General features: G+C 39.0%; 1 protein-coding gene across 3 annotated transcripts in view; it reads left to right on the forward strand.

The window, feature by feature from the left end:
• LOC133425111 (intermembrane lipid transfer protein VPS13B-like) overlaps positions 1 to 21,047 on the forward strand; it is a 362,452-nt gene that overhangs the window by 3,746 nt on the left and 337,659 nt on the right. For all 3 annotated transcript variants that reach the window (XM_061715807.1, XM_061715794.1, XM_061715800.1), the window contains one exon: positions 3,428 to 3,571. In XM_061715807.1, coding sequence (XP_061571791.1) covers positions 3,428 to 3,571 — 144 coding nt within the window. The remainder of the gene's footprint in view (positions 1 to 3,427; positions 3,572 to 21,047) is intronic.

Raw genomic sequence — 21,047 nt, forward strand, 5'->3', positions numbered from 1 at the left:
AATTTCAGTCTTTACAACAATTCTGTTGCTGAAGCACCTAAACTTCCTCCAGAAGTAAAAGTCTGATCTGTCTTTTATTATAAACAACATCAGTGTTGTATTTCCAGTCCAGTCTGCTCTCCAGGTGAATACTGAGATATTTATACTCGTCCACCAACTCCACTTCTCCCTTGATGGAAAAACTATCTGACTTAATACTGGCTCTCTTAGAATCCACAATCATGTCCATTATCTTGTTCACATTCAAGATGAGATGATTGCTCCCACACCATGCCAGAAAGCGGTCCACCAGTTCTCTGTACTCTTGCTCGCCACTGATACACTACACAACTGCAGAGTCATCTGAGTATTTCTGCAGATGACAGGATTCTTGTACTGGAAGTCTGAGTTGTCCAGCATGAAGAGGAGTGGTGAGAGTTCAGTCCCCTGGGGTGCTCCTGTGCTGCCGAACACCTGGTCAGACACACAACCACCCAGTCTCACAAACCGTGGTCTGTTTGTAAGATAATCAGTAATTCAATTTTATTTATATAGCGTCTATTACAACAGTTGTCTTTAGGTGCTCTCCAGAAATCCAGGACATGACCCCTGACCAATTATTACATAAACACTGGCCTGTAAAAACTCCCTTAGTGGGAGAAAAAGCCAAACAGTGGCAAAAAACTCCCCTTTAGGAGTGAAGAATCATAAGGGGGGGTGGGGGGGCAGGTGAATGTGGAGGCATCCAACTATTTCCAATTGTATTTCCATCCATTTGTTTGAAAAATCGTCAGGATATCCACTCATTTATTAGAGAAATGTCCAGTTTTAATAGTTAAACATATTTACAGCAAAAACAGTGAGGTATAAGGAGAAAAAATTTAAATTAAAGTAAGAGCTCAGTAATTATAATTAAGGTAAAATGTTCAATTGATTTTGATGTGGATTTGAGGTCACATCACCCCCCCCTGTCCAGACTGCATCCTAACTACACTGCAATGGTTTTGACTAGAGCAGTGTTTCCCAACACCTAGTCCTCAAGGTACACTGTCCTGCATGTTTTAGATGTTTCCCTTCATCATCACACCTGATTCTAATTAATGGTCCTAATTAGCTTGTCATCAAGGCCTGCACAATTCTGTTGATGACACAGATCACGGTGTGCTGAAGCAGGGTAACATCTAAAACATGCAGGACAGGCCTCGAGGACCAGGGTTGGGAAACACAGTATGGAAAAATACAACAGTGTTGTTCAGTTGGGGCATTTTTGGAAGATGTTTGATGGAGTTCCACACTTATTTTTTTTTTTTTCTGGAGTTATTTTGACACTGTTCTTTTATACACTTGTAACGTCTGAATTAAATGTTGTGATGTCGGTCTGCCACGAGTTTAAAAACATGTTTCTCTTCTAAGATGTTTCTGACTTTCATCTGAGGAGCAGTTTTAAATATTACCTCTCCAAATTTAAACTATGAGAGTTCTTATTAGATGCAGCTTTAAGCCAGCTGGCCATTCAAGTTATGGTAGGACTGAGATTTGTTTGTAAAAAATTGTCAAAACTTTTAATTTAATCCTAAATTCGTCTTTGTTTTATTTCTTTTCACTTGGCAGTGCATCTTTTGATGGAGTATCACCAAGTGAATCATTGTGGTGACTTTTGAGTGGACATACTTGCTTATTATCATGTTTGCTTCGATCGCTAGTTAGGCAATTTGAAGCCTCTGTAAAGGCAGCATGATTTCATGTGTTAATCATGCAGAATATTTTAGGTTTCAGAACAGTGATTTGACTTTCTGTAAGAATAATCTGGCTTTTTGTGATTTTAAACTAGAAGCTGTTACCTGCTTTGTTTTCAGTCTGTACATGTTTGTATAATTCTGGCAAATTGCAGCCCCAGTCATACGTCATTTAGTATTCTCTATTTATCTAGTCTCGATCATCTGTCCGTCCGTCTAGTTGTCCACTCCTGGAAGAAGCTTGACCTCATCCCAGAGGAGTGGGTATACTGGACAAGTTAGCAGTTTAGTAGTTATGTTCATCAGTATTTCATCGTTTTCAGACGGCTAACTTGGGTCGATTTAAAATCAGCAATTAACCTGGTTAAATTATTGGATGTAGGGAAAAGCTGGAGCATGCAGGCACAAGTCAAAAGGACCAAGCTGATGTTTGTACCAGATATAACTTGGATGTGTAGCAACAGTAGTGATCACTGTAGCACCATGGGAATGGATGGAGATTATAGTTAGGGCCCGAGCACTTACAGTCGCGAAGGCCCTATTGTATCTGTAGGAATTTTAATGTTTTATTTTTCTCGTTTTTATTTTTCCGAAGAAATGAGGGCCTTTTTGCCCCCCTAAATGTGCCCCAAAAGTCACCAAATTTTGCACGCAAGCCAGGCTTGGCGAAAAATGTGATATTTCATGGTTTGCATTAATGGGTGTGGCCAAATGGCTCAACAGCGCCCCCTAGAAAACTTTGTGTCTCAAGCCCCACAATACGGTTTGACGTACATGCACGAAAATCGGTACACACCTGTATCATGTCGCAACTTAAAGAAAAGTTTCTTGGCGCCATGGCCGAAACCGAACAGGAAGTCGGCCATTTTGAATTAATCGTGTAATTTTGGCGCAATTTATGCATTTCTTTGTCTGCTTCTTGGCCCGAACCGTAACGTGCACCCAGGTGTGTTATACATCAAAATTTGCGTCTCGATCATGCGAATATGCGCATTACTTTTCTCAGTCAAAAGTGTTACCGTGGCAACGCTAGACGCCAAAAAGCGCGCCCACCCTTCATCTGATTGGTCCATATTTGATAGTTCCTACTTTCTGCCATAACTTTTGAATGGTTTGACGTAAAGACTGGTGGGTGGTGTCATCGGACTCGGTATTGAGTCCTTGAACATAATTGATGCAAATTAGCCCCGCCCCTTCTTCTGATTGGTCGATATTTGATAGTCCTTATTTTCTGCCATAACTTTTGAATGGTGGGACATAGAGAGTCGTGGGTGGTTTCATCCGCTAAACGTCCAGGCCTGAAGAATCTACATCAAGTCATACAAGCTTCCACTGCAGCCTGAACGTGCACAAGGGTGCGAGGGCCTGTTCATCGCTGCTTGCAGCTTTAATTGTATTTAAATCCTCCTGCAGTTATGTGGTATAAAAAGTTGTGTGAAAAAGAATGGGCACTCTCCATTTCACCATGGCATTGTTTACTGTACTAAACTAAGTCAAAATGCATAAACAGTATATGATGAAATAAGAGCACCTTGTCATTCATTTGCTTTTAGAACCACCTTGAGATGCAGTAACGAATAACTAATTAATGTTCTGATTTGTAAAGCCTTAGAACTCATCAAAGTCTCTTGTGCAGATAATCATTTTGTGTTCCAGGTTAATCTGACTTTAATCTGAACTGTTTGTATGCCCCTCTCTCTCTCTCTTCATAGGAGTTGAAGCTGCCCTTTACATTCATGAGTGGCCATATCCATGAGCTGCGAATCCATGTGCCCTGGACTAAACTTGGCTCGGAGCCCGTTGTAATCACCATCAACACTATGGAGTGCATTCTCAAGTTAAGGGATGGAGCCCAGGTTAGTTTTATACTGGTATGAAAAAGAGGCTGTGCTTTATTTGGACTATTTGGCCAAAACGGGCCAAGCCAGATCTTCTGGCTATTTTTGTCAAAGTCCCCGTGATGCCACAGTAAATGTTTGTTAGTTGGTCCATTGTGTGTGTGGTTTTTTCTTTGTGTTGTTTTGTGAGAAGCAAACATGTTAGTGGGAAATTTGTTGACATCTGTGGATAGCTGGTTGAGCTTTCAAAGCCCTAGAAATACCCAGACTATGATCTGCAATCCCAGATGAATTGAAGAGGAGACATCTCAGTTGTAGAGCAGGAGGAAAACATTGAGAGAGGCAAGGAAAGTTTAAACCATTCCTTCCTGATCTCTTCACGTGGAATGTAAGATAATTGGTAAATGAAACCAGTTAACTTGGGGCTCTGACTGTGTTGTAGAACAATGTATTAACACCTCTCTATAATATGTTTAAACCATTAGGTGACTATCTGGACTAAAACGGAGCGCAGTAGAATAGTCATGAATAAAGACTTGAGAGATCCAAGTTTCAGTAGATTTAATTAATTAGTCACATGCAAGTGAGCCAAAACCAGAGTCAAAATTGGGTCAGGAGTCTTGATGCAGGAATGAGACAGAATAAGAGATGCATAGTCATTTTGAATGCCGCAAAATGATGACTAAACACTACGATTGTCATAAACACGTTATTGTGACACCGGAGCTAATCTGTCAGGAACAAAATATGAGTCTGCACTCTCTGTACCCAAACCAAGGAAATTTCCATCACAGACCGTACTGCCTCTCTTCCTGGTCTGTATGGAGGGATGGAGACTTCAAGCGGCGTGGCAAGAATAAAGAAGCTGCTATCACAGAGCTTGTTAACAGTTGTTGTATGGGCATGTTATGGGCAAGGGAGCATTTCTGCAGCCCAGATGTTGAAAGAGTTAGATCCAAATCTTTTTCAGTATTATCCACCAAGAGTGTTTACTTGTTTTAATTTTGTAACACAAGTAAACTTCTGTTACCAAACGTTTATCAAAATTGCACAAAGCATTCATTTTTATTAATTCTTTCCTAATAAAAACCTATTCAAGTAACATTGTGAAAACTCCTGAAACTTTATAACAGCACAAGATTTCCAATATAAAAAGAAAATATAGCAGTGTCAAATATTCTGCAGACTCATTGGCTTGCTGCTATTTTATAATGGCCTGTATTTAATTTACTTTATTTTTATTTTTCAAATCAATGAGTGATTATTTTATTATGCAACACTTAAAATACGTAAAAGATGAAAATAAATATGATTAAAATTTCTTACAAATTAGGTTGTATAAAAATTGGGCTCGACTTTTTAGGTCGTTCATTTAATCCATATAATTATTTTAATTAGTATTCATAAGAAAAGTTATTTTAATCACAATTATGCATCATTATGGAAATAAATCGGAGAACAGTTATCCTAAGATTGGATTATTGTATTTAGTTTTAAATATTTTTGTTATTGAAATTTGGTGTAGGAAAGTCATTTTTTTGTGGATTTATTTCTGCAGAATACGCGGTTCTTATGTTTGCCACCCAGCCATTTTGCAAAATTTGAAAGTGTAGCTCATTACTGGCAGTTTTATGGAAAGGTTGAAGTTTCAAGGCCAGATGCTCCAGAAGAAACACATTTCAAGGGAAGTCAATTACAGCTAATTATATAGACTGCAGCAAAAAGATTTGTAACACATGAGCTTGAGCTCCCCAGCACTAATGGTAAATATCGTGCAGGTGGCTACTGCTCATGCTATCAGGTTTCTAGTTTAGTGGAAATTTAAACTAATTTCTCTTTCTTTTTCTTTTTTTTTTTTATGCTTCACACACAGCTTAAGGTCATGTACGAGTACCAGCACTAGTGTAGTCTCAAAACAACTATTTGTTACAGATGTTTTCTGGGACGCTTCCAGTGGAGAACATACTTTGGGGGAATTGCAAATGACATTTGGACAAATTATTCAGTGGAATGTATACCCAAGAGAGATAATTTGGTGTAAAGCCAGGCATACAGGATAAGATCTTCTAGTATGTGGAATTTAAATGAAGCGTTAGACTTCTCATCTAGGCACAGGTTACACACTATGTTTTGAAGTAAAACAATAGAACAAAGACAGTTTTCCTTCAAAAAATAAAAGTATAGATAATTATGTTCACTTTCACTTCCCTATGAGCTCTCATTAGGGCTCCTATAGTCTGTAATAATATTATTAGTAAAGGCCCTTTGTCTGACTGACAGTTTATACTTCTCTTGAGGCATATGTTGATATACATTTTGGGCTCTGCTGAATTTTAATCAGATTCTAACTAGATGCAGGGACTTATTTTGACACAGATTCATGCAACAGATGGGTGATGACATTTCTCCCTGAAGCCCACATGTAATTTACTTGATGGCCCAGAGGACTTTTAAAGGCACCAAAAAAAAAAAAGATTTTTGTATGGAAACTCTTACATTTTAAGTTTAGTAGGTTACTGGTGTTTCTTTTGTCCAGTATAGACGGGAACCTTGTGGCAGGCCTCACATAGTCAAAGTGTGGAAATGATAAATGATATCATTAATATGGTTTGTTTTCACAATTACAGTTAAAGCCTGTGTGCTGGCCTGTAAAAACATCCGCACATCTTTTGAAGTTCATTAAGGGCTGTGTAATTTGACCGGAATTATTTAGACCTTTTTAATGTTCATGTTTCCCCTGAGAGGAACTGGGTAATATTAGGGATATTCAGTTTGGGCAATAGAGCCCATCTGCAAAGCACCAAAAGCAGCTCACAATTATAGTTTGCAGCTAATGTGGAAATTTGGGCATTTAGCAGCAGTTGGAGATTATGGCTCCTGCTGACAGTGTAATTACTTGAAATGAGCCATAATGAGCATTGTAGTGCAGAAAGTATGGAAATGAAAAGATGTCTACTTATTTTATTTAAATTTTACACTCCAGAGGCAATTTAGAAACAAAATATATTCTAAATTGGAATTATGTCCTAAAATTGCATTAAGTTGTGTAGCCAGTTTTGAAATGTATATTTGTTTAGTAATTTTTTTAAGTCATTCTGTTTACTTAATAATATGTTTAGATGATAATTATATTTTCATATTGGGTTTAAATCCAAATATTACCGAAGTACGAGTGGAATTATAATGGTGGATTGACATATGTGAGTATGTCATGGACGGGGCGTGCGATGAATAGATGAAAAAATGAATACTTGGACAATGCTAGCATAATCAGAGGCGCCACTTACCAACCGGCAGACCAGGCAAATGCCGGGGCCCCGAGTAAGAAGGGGGACCCCGAGTGTGTCACAGTAAAGACACCTGCAACCAACTTATTTACTCAGCTAGCAGACTGAAAATAAAATGGCTGTCTTGGACAGAACTTGTTCTTCAGCTATCAAATCCAAGCTGTGTCCAGTTAAACGTAACTGTCAATAATGCTAAGTTATAGAATTCAGTGGCAAGAAAATTAGAAGGAAAAAAAAATAGGGATATACATATGATAACATTTTTCAGGTTAAGATTATATAAATCTTTTTTTTCTTGTGTGAGCATACAGCTCAAAGATGGCCATTGATTACCCTATCAGTTTCATGGGAATTTTATGAAAAGTTAGCAGTTTCCGTTTTTGACAGCTTCACACATAAATAGTGATTATTTTGTTGTGATTTTTCTTTTTTGAGGTAATGCAGAGCATTTGGTTTAGTTGAGTTCTCCAAGCTTCACTTGAAAAGGCAAATTTATTGTGGTACCGTTTTCATCTTGTTTATGTCGTCCTTCTTGGTTCCACTTTTTAGTGAAAGTGCAATTAATCTATTCCAAAGCCTTGATGTCATTTTGCTAAATTATGGAATTTCTCTTTTTCTTTTGTTTTTAAGTCTGGTAAATTATTTCCATGTTGAAGATGATGTGTGATCAACAAAGGTGCAGAGGAATTGCCAAGGCAACAGTGACAGTGGCTTATAGACCTTCCTTTTTTTGTGTGTAAATGAAACGGTGATAAAGCATTTAGTTTTTGGTTTTGGCTGAGATTGCTGGTTGATTTGGGAAGTTTTATTGCTACTGAGTGCAGTTGCCACTGATGTGGAGGTCCTGATTGCATTGCCTCAAGAAGATTTAGGGAGGTGCCTTGGAGACTTGTTTGGCATATGGTACTTTCTTCTGTGAGATTCCTTCTTAACTATATTTTGGGCTTTATACCACCAAACCTCACCGCTCCTAAATAATGGGTAATTAGGAATTAGGAAACCCTGTTTGAGGGCTTCCAAAACCCTAAGTTGTTATTCCATTGCTAAATCTACCTCAAATTAGACAAAGGCATGCTACTTTGACTTGAGACGGTTAAATCAGACATCTGCAGATGTGGAACTTGGCATTTTACTATCAAAGCAGTTTTTTCCAAACACTTTGACATGTTGTATTATTAATCATCTTTTAATTTTCATTTTACCCCTACCCTTCCAAGAGAGCAGGGATAGACTCCAGCAGACCTTTGTAAGTTATAATAGATAGATGGATCATTTTTATTTTGCCACCCAGGTGCTGAATCCAGATCCACTAAATTGGAAATGTCTGGTCTATTTTCGTTTCTCACATAATGCTGATTGTGCAAGATGCTATAGAAACTTTAGATGGCACGTGGCTTCAGAACAGTTTAAATGTGTTATAATGCACCAATCTTCTAACACAGAAGCCAAAATGAAAATCAATAAGTTCCTTACACAAAGGATTTGGTTTGTGGCTGTTCATCAGAACTGTGCCAAGCCACTGACGGGGTCAAAGATAATTACAACATTTTTGAAATTGCCCACTTTTGTGGTCTGAGGATCAATAAATCACAAATTGCCAACGGCGTGATGGAGATTATGCTGGGATATTTGTGATGAGTTGGGGCTCCCTTTCTCCCCACCCCTTCTATTCAATTTATCTTTAACAAGTCAGGAAATTATTTCCAAAGTAAAGGAAGAACTCTCCGTGGAAATTTGCGGTCAGATAGCCCAAGCTGGATAATCTCTGTCCCAGTGGCTTCTGGACATCTTGCCTCTGATTCCCGAGCTTGAAGGAGCTACTTACTTTGAGAAATTGGAACATTTAACTCCATCTCATCATTAGATTGTTATGAGATCATTATTTAAAAAAAAAAAATGCCTTGAGTTCAACCACCTGTGGTAGCAACAAAAACCCATCCCTGACTCATAATAATAGATGGATCGAGATAGGTTTCTCCTTGGCTCAGGAACTAAGTGCCACAGTTGAGAAAGAAAGTTACTGTGTTTTGTACCAGGAAAAAATGGAAATTGGCAAGAAAATTGTTTTTGTGGGATTTATATAAGTCAAAATTACCCCCCCCCCCAAAAAAAAAAAAAAAAAAACCAAAACCCAAAATAACCAACCAAAAAAAAATGACAAAAACTTTGTGCATCCCTAATTAACCATGAACAGGTGTGAGCACTCCTATAAAAGCATAGGCTTTGTTTGTTTGGTCCAGTTATGTGTTAACTTGATGACAACAGTGGTCTTGGAGGAGAAATTGTTGGAACGTTTAACTTGATGTTATTTTTAATAAATTTGCAAAACTTTCTAAAAAACTTTTTCACATTTTCAATATGGGGTGTTGTGTGTAGAATTTTGAGGAGAAAAATGAATTCAATCCATTTAGGAATAAGGCTGTAACATAACAAAATGTGGAAAAAGTGAAGTGCTGTGAATACTTTCCGGATGCACTGTATTTGAGGTATCACTTATAGTTCATTTGGAATTTACGATTCTATAGCGGAACATTCGGCCACTCTTAATTCTCAGAGAAACTGCAACAAACCCAATAGTTACTTCTCAGACTGGGCAAGCCTGCCATTTCCAACACGTCTTTTTGAACTTAAACCTATCTAAGAATTCATTTTGTAAGTATTTATGTAAGATTTTAAAACCGATTCACTGAACTAGTTGTTTCAAATTGATTTAAAGCATTTGCAGAAAAAAAATCTACAATTGTCATTTGAGCAAAAGATTACACTCAGCCACCAGTTCTTGTGAATCAGCCAAGACTGAATAAAGCTCAGCTTTGTCTGAGGTTTTGTAGATGCTTGATGTCTGGTGGTATAAGGTGATTTCACCTCGTCAGACAGTCCTCAGGCACAGGAAAGAGGCTCAGAGAAAAATCTATCCGGGAGGTTTCCTGCATTCAGTGAGTCAAGTAGTGATCAATTGATTCATTTAATCCCTGATTTTAGGCCATCCGGACTACGGCAGCCTATCGCTGGTCCTTATTATTTACTTGCTGCTCTAGGTGATATTGTAGGAAAAGATTACCTTGTAATTAAGGCTAATGGTTAGTATTATGTTCTGTAAGAAGACCTTGGAAGATATTGTGTTACAATATGGAACATATTGTTCCTTTTAAAGCAATGGCTTGATTTCTTTGAAGTGGGTTTGTATAAGAGACCTATCCATAATGACTGTGTTACCTACAGTAGTTCCCTGTTGCTGCACTCCCAGTTTGGACAAGTGCACAAGCTAAGGAATGCCCAGATGTCCACAGGGCCAGCTTCAAAAATGTATTTTAGTCACCCAAAAAGACCAAATATAGCAGTCTTCCCTATTTTTAGATTATTTTCACTACTTTGCCCTGGCCTGCATCCATACAGACTGCCTCCAGACAGCAGCCAATAAACATCTGCAGCAATCAGAAGGATCTAGGAAAAGCTGGAAACGGAGGGAACTTTTTCTCCGTAAAAATACACTCGTATAGTTCAGTTGGGTTATGAGACATGGTTGAAAGGGACTCTTTTATTGGTATGAGTCTATAACTATTTTTAAACATGAACATCAGAAATTTGCAGGAAATGGGCGATTAAGTCTGGACCTTTTGTTTTGCTGTCAATGCAATCCTTTTTTTCTTTTTGATTATCAATAACACATGCATTCAGGCATTACCACAATAGCAGTGACTGGAAGGTAAATAACACATCATTTAGCAGAAAAGAGTCTGAAGCTGTAGGTCAGGGGTAGGCAATTCCGGTCCTCGAGGGCCGGTGTCCTGCATGTTTTAGATGTTTCCCTGCTTTAACACACCTGATTCTAATTAATCATCGTCATCAGCTTGTCATCCAGGGCTGCACAATTCTGTTAATGACACAGGTACTTTTATCACGGTGTGCTGAAGCAGAGTAACATCTAAGACATGCAGGACACCGGCCCTCGAGGACCGGAATTGCCTACCCCTGCTGTAGGTCTTGCCAGTGAACATAGATGCACCACAGTATCTCTCTGAGCTCTTTCGGTACCTGTCTGTAAAAGGTTTGCATAAGGTATAAAACAAATGCTGCAGACATTTGCGTTCTCACATGCCACTCTCCTGGAAGACCTCTGTGAAATTCTGCATGCGAGGGGGAACACAGGCTTTTATGATGATGTAATTTTAAGATTCTATTTTTATTTTCCAGGAAAATTTGGCCTAGTATGATTTTTATTTTCATTTTTTTTAAAGCATTAATTTGGGTTAGGATTAAGAATACCACACAAACAACTATTATTATTATTATTATTTTTTTTTTTTGCGAAATTTAGGATCAGTGGTCTTTTTTGTTGTTTTTTTACAATATCCCTCTTTATGACATTGGTACTGTTTGATGGTTCTATTCAGTTCAGGGACGTCCATTAATACTTTTATTAAATCCCAAAGGGAAATTATGTAATCCTTTCCTATAGCAATGTTTTCAGTTATTTCCGAATTACGACAAACTTTGGACAATGTGGAAAATTAAAATTAAAAATGCAGCGATGATGATGATGATTGAATGTGAATGATTCACCATCATTCAAATTTTTTCAGACAGTACACTTTGTTAAATTCTGCAATTTAGTCTTAATTTCGGACATAATTTGTGCAGAATGTGGCTCTGCATTGTCTTGTTGAAAAAGGCATGGGCATGCCAGGAAAATGTTATCTTGAAGACATAATTTGTTGGTTTAAAATCACATTAAAATTTGCTTCAAATTCAAAAAGACATTCTTTATCCCTGAAGGGAAATTAATTGTTGCTGTAATTTCCATGATTTAAGTATTGTAGAGGTTTATTGCTGTGGGCAAGAAGGATTTCCTGTAGCGGTCTGTGTTGCAGCCTCAGACTGAAAACACTTGCTGAATCTTTTGGTTTTTTAAGAGGATGCTCAAGGTTGTGCATGATCTTCTTCATTTTATAAAGTATCCTCCTTTGCACAATCAACTCCAGAGGCTGCAGAACGGTTCCTGGAACAGAGTCAGCCTTAATCAGTTTGTGCAGTTTTTTTTAAGTCACTGGCTCTGATGCTGCTCCCCAACAGATGACTGCAGATGTGATTGCAAATACTGAAGCACCTAAGCTTGCTCAAGAAGTAAAGTCTGCTCTGTCCTTTAATATAAAGGGCATCAGTGTTGTATTTCCAGTCCAGTCTGCTGTCCAGGTGAACACCGAGGTATTTATAATCGTCCACCAACTCCACTTCCCCCATGATGGAAAAAGTATCTGACTTAATATTGGCTCTCTTAGAATCCACAACCGTTTCCTTTTGTCTTGTTCACATTCAAAATGAGATGATTGCTCCCACACCATGCCAGAAAGTGGTCCTCCAATTCTCTGTCCTCAGTCTCTTGTCCATCACTGATACACCCACAACTGCAGAGTAATCTGAGTATTTCTAAGAGACTCCAACTTCTACTGGAGGTCTGAGGTGTACAGCATGAAGAGGAGTGGTGAGAGCACAGTCCCCTGTGGTGCTCCTGTGCTGCTCACCAACTGGTCAGACACACAACCATTCAGGCTTGCGAACTGTGGTTTGTTTGTCAGGTATTTAGGTATCCAGGTGATTGAGGAGGCTTCCACCTGTATCTTCTGGAGTTTCTTAGTTAGTAATCCAGGCTGGATGGTGTTAAACTGCAGAGGGTCCTGGAAGGTGCTTGTTTGCCTATTCAGGTGGGCCAGTACAAGTCTTTCCACGACTTTCATGATGTGAGATGTTAGGGCTACGGTCATTAAGAGAAGATGAATTCATCTCCTGATGTGGTAGGAGACAACGATGGACCCATGACTGAGGTGGAAGATGAGACGGCTGAGGTGTGACAGGAAATCTGTGGGTCAGAGGAGGATGCCTGTTAACAATACAGGACTGTCTCAGAAAATCAGAATATTGTGATAAAGTCCTTTTATTTTTTGTAATGCAAAAATGTCATACATTCTGGATTCATTACAAATCAACTGAAATATTGCAAGCCTTTTATTATTTTAATATTGCTGATCATGGCTTACAGCTCAAAACTCAAATATCCTATCTCAAAAAATTAGAATATTCTGGGAATCTTAATCTTAAAATGTAAGCCATAATCAGCTATATTAAAATAATAAACGGCTTGCAATATTTCAGTTGATTTGTAATGAATCCAGAATGTATGACACTTTTGTTTTTTTAATTGCATTACAGAAAATAAAGAACTTTATCACAATATTCAAATTTTCTGAGACAGTCCTGTATGTTTAGTTAATTGGCTCTGTCCACATTTCCATTTCTCTTATACCCCTTCTGAACCCTGTGATCTTTTTTTATTCCTATTTATATCTTTCTATTTTCTGTACACCTCTTACTCACCTTATGAATTCCCTCTCTCCCTCATTAATTTTTTTTTCGAGCAACTCTTTCAGCTCATTCACTGTTCTAGTGGGGATGGTGTTATACATACAGGAGTTGATGTAGTTGGTCACATACAGTCAAGGCATTGATGTCCTCTTTGCGTGACTCACAGAGTGCATCTTACTTTCTAGCCTTAAAACATTTCTGCAGTTTGTTCAGCTTCCTTTGACTACCTACTTGCACTACCTTTGGTCACAGGTTACCTTGGGTTTGACACAGAACAACTGACAGCCCAACAGTTACTACAGAGCAAGAATGCTTTAGATTGAATATTAAACAGTTCTCTTAACATTTATTTGCAGCTGTCTGGGACAGCAGAGCTAAAACTCTATAGACAAGATATGAGTCTACTCATAAGGAACTTGTAGAGTCGCAGAAAATAAATGTTGCAAGATGTGTTGGTGCGATGTACACTGCTACTAAAACAACACTGGTGAACTCTCTTGTTATATAATATGGATGATAACTTACAGGTCAATATCTGGGCTGTAAACAGTGTTTCACAGCCGCAGCCGGATTAACTGTTGTTGATAAGCATTGTGATTCCACTGCCTTTACTTTTGGTGTTCCTCGTCAACTGTGTGAAAGCTGAGAAGAGAAATGTTGGAGTTGGGAATACACTCCTGGAGCCAAGTACCAGTGAAACTCATAATACTGCATTCCTGATAGTCTGGCTGGATCATAGATGTAGTTATTTGTGATCGCTCCTTCCCCATTACGTTTAAGGGAAGAAATGAACTTTCAGTATTTTCAGTATTATTTTGGGCTCCTGAAATGTCAATCAGCTGTCGTCACTTTTAAACAACTCCCCTGTTGCATGGCTATTCATCTTAAAAGGTGGTAAAAAGCATCAGAAGTAGCAGTGAAAGTCCTTCAAGCAGCACATACCATAACTGGACTATTGAGCGCACCTGTATATAAGTCGCACCCACTAGATTTAAAAAGAAAACAGATTTTGTACATGTATATAAGCGGCACTTGCCTATAAGCCGCAGGTGTCCGCAACGCTTAATGTATTGGCGGCATGAAGCACGTTAGACCTTTAAAATCCAACTTGTTAAAACTGCAGGATTCAAAGCGTGTAAAAAAAAAAAGTAGCGGTTTCTAATCTGGAAAGAACGGTAATTAAAAACAGAATAAAATAAAATAATCAAAGTTTTAAATGTGTTTTCATGGCATACTGAACATTCTTCAGCATTTCTTACGTTTTAAAGGCTTTTACAGGCAAGTGTATCAGATTTATTGTAAGCATTGGCATTTAGATTGTTGACCCTTTGGAAGTCTGGTCTGGTATGCTAGATATCTATTTCTGGGACATGTTCTGGTTGATGGAGATCCATTCCTACTCTACTGGTTCCTTGAATTGATTAGTTTACAATTTTTGCTTGTCTATTTGAGACTTGATAACAGGTTTTGATATGATTAAGATCTGGGGCATCTCCTGGTCGCAGATCTGCATGTGAATGATATTTTGATACTGTTCTTTATTTGTAGCAGGGTTTTTTGAAAGACCCCTGCTGGGAGTTGAAGTAGGTGTCTTCTTGCTGTGAGGCAACAGTGCTGACCACTAACCCACCATGCTGCGCAGTCAATTTTCTAGATTTCACAAATAGCTGGATTGGAGATTCATTGGAGAAAATAATAATACTTAAGCTGTCCACCAAGAAATTTCAGTATCACCCTGTTCAATATATTTTTGTTAGATGATCTTTTAGAGGTACAAAGAACCATCCAGTACATTTTCTTTTATGTTAAACAGTTTTTGAAGAAAGTCAATGGTGGCCGCATGCATTTCTTTGAATGTATCTCCAACACCGGATGAAAATGGCTTCCAAACTGCCAGGTGGTCTTATTTATGTAAATCAGTCTGCTCGCATTCAGTGGTTTCAGAGGACTTGTTCTCTTTTACAGTTTTACCTCTGTACCTCTCATTAGATAAATACTAAATGCATTTTTGATAATAATTAATAATAATTAATAATGGTGATTGATTAATAATAATAATCAGAACAATAATAGTGACAGAAAAGTCACCTAGAGCAACAACAACCATAAGGCTAATAATAATATTATTAACAATCCTAGTATCATTATTGCTGGTATTATAATGACCATGACCTCACTAGTTCTTACTACAACCAGTAACAATGGTAGTTGTCATCATCACCACGGCCACCACGGCCACCACGGCCACCACCCTCCCTGGTCACTCCGAGGCCCCCGGGGCCACGTGACCACCAGCCACCCCCCCCACGGCAGGGAGACCAGCCAAGAGGCTGGTGGTCCTGGGGCTGCACCCCCACGACAGGAGGCCCGGGCCAGAACCCGAGGGCTTAGGGCTGCAACCAGGGAGTCCCGTCCCAGACTGATGCGTCTAGTCCATGAGCAACTGACCCAATAGACCCCGTGGCACATGGCTGCAGCAACATCACTCCCGCCACCCGCCAAATGCCGGGAGATGAATCCACCACCAGAGGCGTGCCCCAGCCCTGCATAAGCCCCTTGAGGTCCCCACTGCGGGCCAGGCCCCGACATCAAAGGGTAAAATAGGTTGCGCACATCCAATAGCTCAACAGGTGCTGGTCTCAAAGCAGAGATCCAGGAAACAACAAGAGAGGAGACCACACACTTATGCTCCCTAGTGCAGATTTATTTAGCACATCAATACTTCGTAACGTTCCGAGCGCATTTTGCTCTTCTTCAGACTGATTTTGGATACAATAGATGCCCCATTTTAAGCCCTCCCCAGGGGGTAACATGGTATAGAAAAAGAAAAAAATTAATTCACAACACCTGGTGTAAAATAAAATATAACATACAAAGGACATGTATCCAGATATCAAAACATCTTATAACTAGATAAAGGTAACATCAGGCCAGCTGGCCGTCATACATATCTAGAGATAAAAAGAAAAAACGAAAAAACAAAGTTGCCTTTTAGTTTTAGGATGGTTACATTTTAAAGTTCGTACAAGGTTATGTATTTTTTATTTATTTAACACATTTCTGTTAAAAAGACTTACTCATAAATTAGAGTTCAATTCCTTATATCCTTGATATAGACAAAGGACAAATCCACCCATAGGTAATCGACAATAAATCATGATATAGAGGCAACACATGCAAATGATCAATAGGTAGGATCCCCCCATGTGAAACAGAAATCACAACATGAGAGGTAATTACTCTATCGATCATATGCAGGGTAACCAGGAATCCCCTTGTGTAGGTGGAAACCACAAAAATAATCCATACAAATTACTGAAAAAACAAACAAATAGATCCATTCTAGTCAAATATATATGGTAACATCAGGAACATTTTTCACATCTTCACAGACAGCATTCACAGAAATCTTTTTTACAAAAAACATCTGATGTTGAAGTCCTCATTCAGACCCTTAGTTCTCTCTTAAGGAGTAAAGTGTCAATGGCACTGACATCAGACACACATCGACAACCCAGGCCCCCTGGGTTCCCCCGGGCAGAACAAGGCCCAAACAACAGCCAGCCCTCCTCCATCCCAGTCAAATATATCAGTTTCTTAATTTTGAATTCGTGTGTGTTTATTTTGGAATGTGTGAGAGTGCATTAAGAAAAGAAAGATGTGGTGTGCAGGGTGGAATGCAATGGATCAATGACTTCTAATCCACTGCATTTTCACGTCAAATGTGGTGAATCTGTGCCAGGGCCAAAATGCAGTTGGAATGGGTTTTTTGTGATTAAAAGGGACCTATTAACAAAAACATTCTGCAGTGTCAGTACAGCCGCCATCCAGTGTGATGTGGCTTCTACGAGCCGTTCAGATTCTGCTCCTGTCGTGACATCACGACAGGAGCGATGCGTGAAACCACGCCCACAACTAACTCCGCCGGCCTGAGCTTTCGCCATTTTTTCCGTAGTGGTGTATCGCGTAATTCGCGTCATCGCGTCAGGCAGCCAATCAGCACAGTGCCTCATTATCATAGCCCCGCCCACTCAGAATCCCGCATAGATAATGAGGTTAGAAACGGGGAAGATAAAGACATGGCTTGGAGACTGAATTTTTTATTTATTTAGCAAAAACGATCAAAAGCTTGTTTTTAAGACATTCAAGGCCTGTTTAAAATAGGTATTAGATGCCATAATAGGTCCCCTTTTAAATTAAGGAAAGGGCAGGAGAAAGTTTAGGAAAGAAAATAGTCCCAGAAAAGCAGAAATAAGAAATTGGAGGGATAAATTATTATTGATTTTGATCTTAGAGGCAATGGTCCTTCAAATGTTTCCATCAGCAAACTACAAGCCAAGGGATGGGCTGTACTGGAATCCCCTTACGGGGAGCTTTCGCTGGCACAGCTACCCCTAAATGCTAACAACTGCAATGTGTTAACTACAATTAAGCACCACACAGAGATGAAAACCAAAGTTTTTCTTATTTGGAAGGTTGAACCTGCTGAATCCAATTTTCTTTAGGAAATATGATCAGTGGCATACTTACTTATACCATTTTTGTTTTAATTGAACATTCAACTGTTGGAAAAAAAAAGGATTTTGAGTAACAGCAGCTTCTCCAAAAAAAATATAAGGAGCACCAAAGTCCTGGAAAAAGTATTAACTCAGTTAAAACAGAAAATGAATTGCATGACATCCATTTCATGCACACAATTAAATATCCTTGACTTTCTCCTCTAACTCATCCCCAAAATGTAAACGTGCATTTGAGATCTGGACAACATCCCCACCCCCAAATACAACATTGACCTTTTAAAATAAATGGTGTTTGAACAATTGCTAAATAAAATAGCTGCACCATTCAAATAAGCTGAAAATGCAGATTTAACATGGACATTAGATACAATTTGCAAATGCCTGTTAAGATGACTTCTACAGTGGGACAGGTCTCCAGCAAACTGTGTGTGTAAAATGAAGATTAGAGGAGCATGTCCCTCTCTGTATTGTACATTTTGTTACTGACTAGATAATCTGTCTGACAATTCAGTACAAATAATAGAGTGGCTTTACCGGTACTTATACAAATTTAAAGGAACAGAGGCTACTGACTTGTAGACTGACTAGAACTGATCAGCTTATCAGGTCTGATGTCGTCTGGGAAAGAGTGACAGATTTACTCTGCTTAAGATGGATCTTGGGCTGTGAATCAATTGTAGTTAATTTTTCACACGCTGCTTCTAAATTTGATTTGACATTGTGTGTATGTGTGTGCCTACATACGTATATATACAAGCTGTAATGCCTCAAAAAGGATGAAAATGGATTTAATTTAATATCTTAAAGCATGCTGTTTACATTTCAGGGCTGTAATATGTAATTTGTGCATTACTTTCACTGTAAATTAGAGGTTCATTTTCCAGTAGTGGATTCAGTTACTGAAACAGAAGAAGAAACAGGGAGGAAGAGATCATAGTTTTTATAATGAGCGGTTTTCATTGAGACAATTACTCAGAATGTCACACAATGTTATTTTCCTCATGGCCACTTTCAGTCTATAATCCCTCCAATCTGCCATGGATTCCAGCTGCTCCGCAGTGATTTGTGGAGCATGAGTCTTTATATTTAGCCTGCCCTTGAGAACGTGTGCATACATCAGTGTTCGGTGTTGTATTCAAGTATCTGCCTTTGATGTACATCTCCAATGAAGTGTGCTGATGTCCGTTAACAAATTACAGAGCTTGATTATAGTTTTGAACTGAATAATACTGAATTAACTTTCAAGGGGAAATCATATTATTAAGTTAAATATAATTGAACTAATAAGTATTAAGAACTGTGACCCGTGACCTGAAGTGTCCCCCTTCAGTGTCACCCTAGCTGATCGTAGCTGTCTTTAGCCGACCGCTCTAAGAAAGACACACAGAACACGCAGAGCACACTGTACACACAACCATAAAATACCTTTCCACATAATATTTGTTACAGTTTCATTAAAAAGCCATTAGTAGAGGTTTCTTTTTTCTTGTGCCAGTGGATGTGAAGCCGAAGGACTTAAAAGAGAAGGTAATCTGAGTCAGCTTTGAGTGCTGGTTTTTCCCAGCTTAAACTGTAGCGGCATAGCCGAATACTATTTGACAGAACTGAATCCATCTCAGACTGTTTACATGTTTGAAATGGTGGGAGACTTTTGATGTAAAAGAGAACCACGGTCATCTCTCTTTAAACAAAATGCAGAGTAGCTGCTTGTTGGCTGGACAAAAACACTAGGATTGATGAGGGGGGAGGGGGGCCGGGCTTCAGTTCGTCAGGCACAGTGTGTGTCCATGTGTCTTTGTTTTTCTATGCGTATATGAGTGATTTAGAGAAGGAGGGGGGTTTGTTTGAGATAAGGAGCTATGGAGTTTCCTTCATTTATTTTCTCACTCTGTAGGCGTTCGACTTTCCCTCCCTGGCCTCCGATCTGCAGGCCTGTGTCTTTGATGTCAGCATGAGTTCGCCAGCAACCTGCAGAGGAAAAACAACAAAAACAAAGACTGTATTTATCCAGCTATGGTCTGCATGCTCCCATTAATCTGGGGAAACTTTGTGAAATTGGCCAGTTTTAAAAATGTTTTGATTTTAAAGATCAGGCAGTTGCAGACAAGAAGCACAGGCTGCTATATCTGGCTTCTCATACTTGACCCCCCCACCCCTTTTTTTGTTGTTGGCATAAACTGAATTTGGAACAAAGATTTTTTTTTTTATAATGTCTTTTGGGGGGGGGTGTAGGTATAAGAATATAGGTATAAGGATACGATGGAAAAGGGTGTAACCAAACTATATCAAATTAAGCTGCTGTTCTAAGCATCATATTATTCTTTTATACCTTATACACACATTGTGAACTGTAAAAACAACCCAAAAAGTAATTTATTCATGTTTTGGTCCCGAATGAAAGGTTGCATTTTACACTACTGGCTATCTAACTACATACCCCGGGTTGTGTCCATCTCTTATCTCCAGTATTTTCCTTTTAAGACCCATCTTTTTTCGTCCATGACCTCGAATGACCCACTGTCGTAGATGTATTGGTATTTCTTTTGCCCACAAGATTTACATATTTACGCCACAGTGTGCACATAAATAACATTATCAGTGACAGATACAACAGTGGTGATTTTTAGTATCTAAATTCTAGTTTGTTTTTACAAAGAAAACTGTTGATTATCTGTGTGGGTGTTGTTCCTAATAGCTAGTGTGTCTCAGATGTACGGTAAGTCGCTTGGGATAAAAGCGTCTGCTAAATGACAGTAGTAGTAGTAGGTGGTGGTGGTGAGGCTAAGCTAATGTCTTGATCAGCGCTTCTGACTTGACATGCTGAGAAATCCTCAACACACTGCCTCCTGTTTTCTGACTGATTTAGACGTCTGCAGGGGGACAGAGGTTATGTTTGGCCTTCCTGTGCCAGACAACCCCCTGTTGGTGCCCACTTACCCTGTGAGGAGGGGGTCCCACTGGTCTGTGTTTTACGTTTACAAAACCTGTCTAATTTTTCCTAGTTTCTCTCGTGTTATAATCTCCAAGTATCTCTGACTCTCAGTCTCTCAACTATTCTTGGCCTTGCTGTCTTACAATATATTCTCTCACTCTGTTATTCCTTCCACTTATCGCTTCTTGTACTTCCTTTCCTTGATAACTATCGTTATCTTTTGGTCAACAGCTAAGCTGACATGCCTGTAGGGTTAGTAACCCTACTTTTTCTGGTTGTTGTCTGTTTCTTTCTCTATCCTTCCATCTCTCATTCCCTGTCCTGCGCCCTGCTGTGGAGCTGAAGGTATCATTTTACCCGGCAAAAGCTGAGACGGGCTTCATTTGTCCCAGGGC

Source organism: Cololabis saira, chromosome 3, assembly GCF_033807715.1.
Source record: "Cololabis saira isolate AMF1-May2022 chromosome 3, fColSai1.1, whole genome shotgun sequence".
Taxonomy (NCBI): Eukaryota; Metazoa; Chordata; class Actinopteri; order Beloniformes; family Belonidae; genus Cololabis; species Cololabis saira.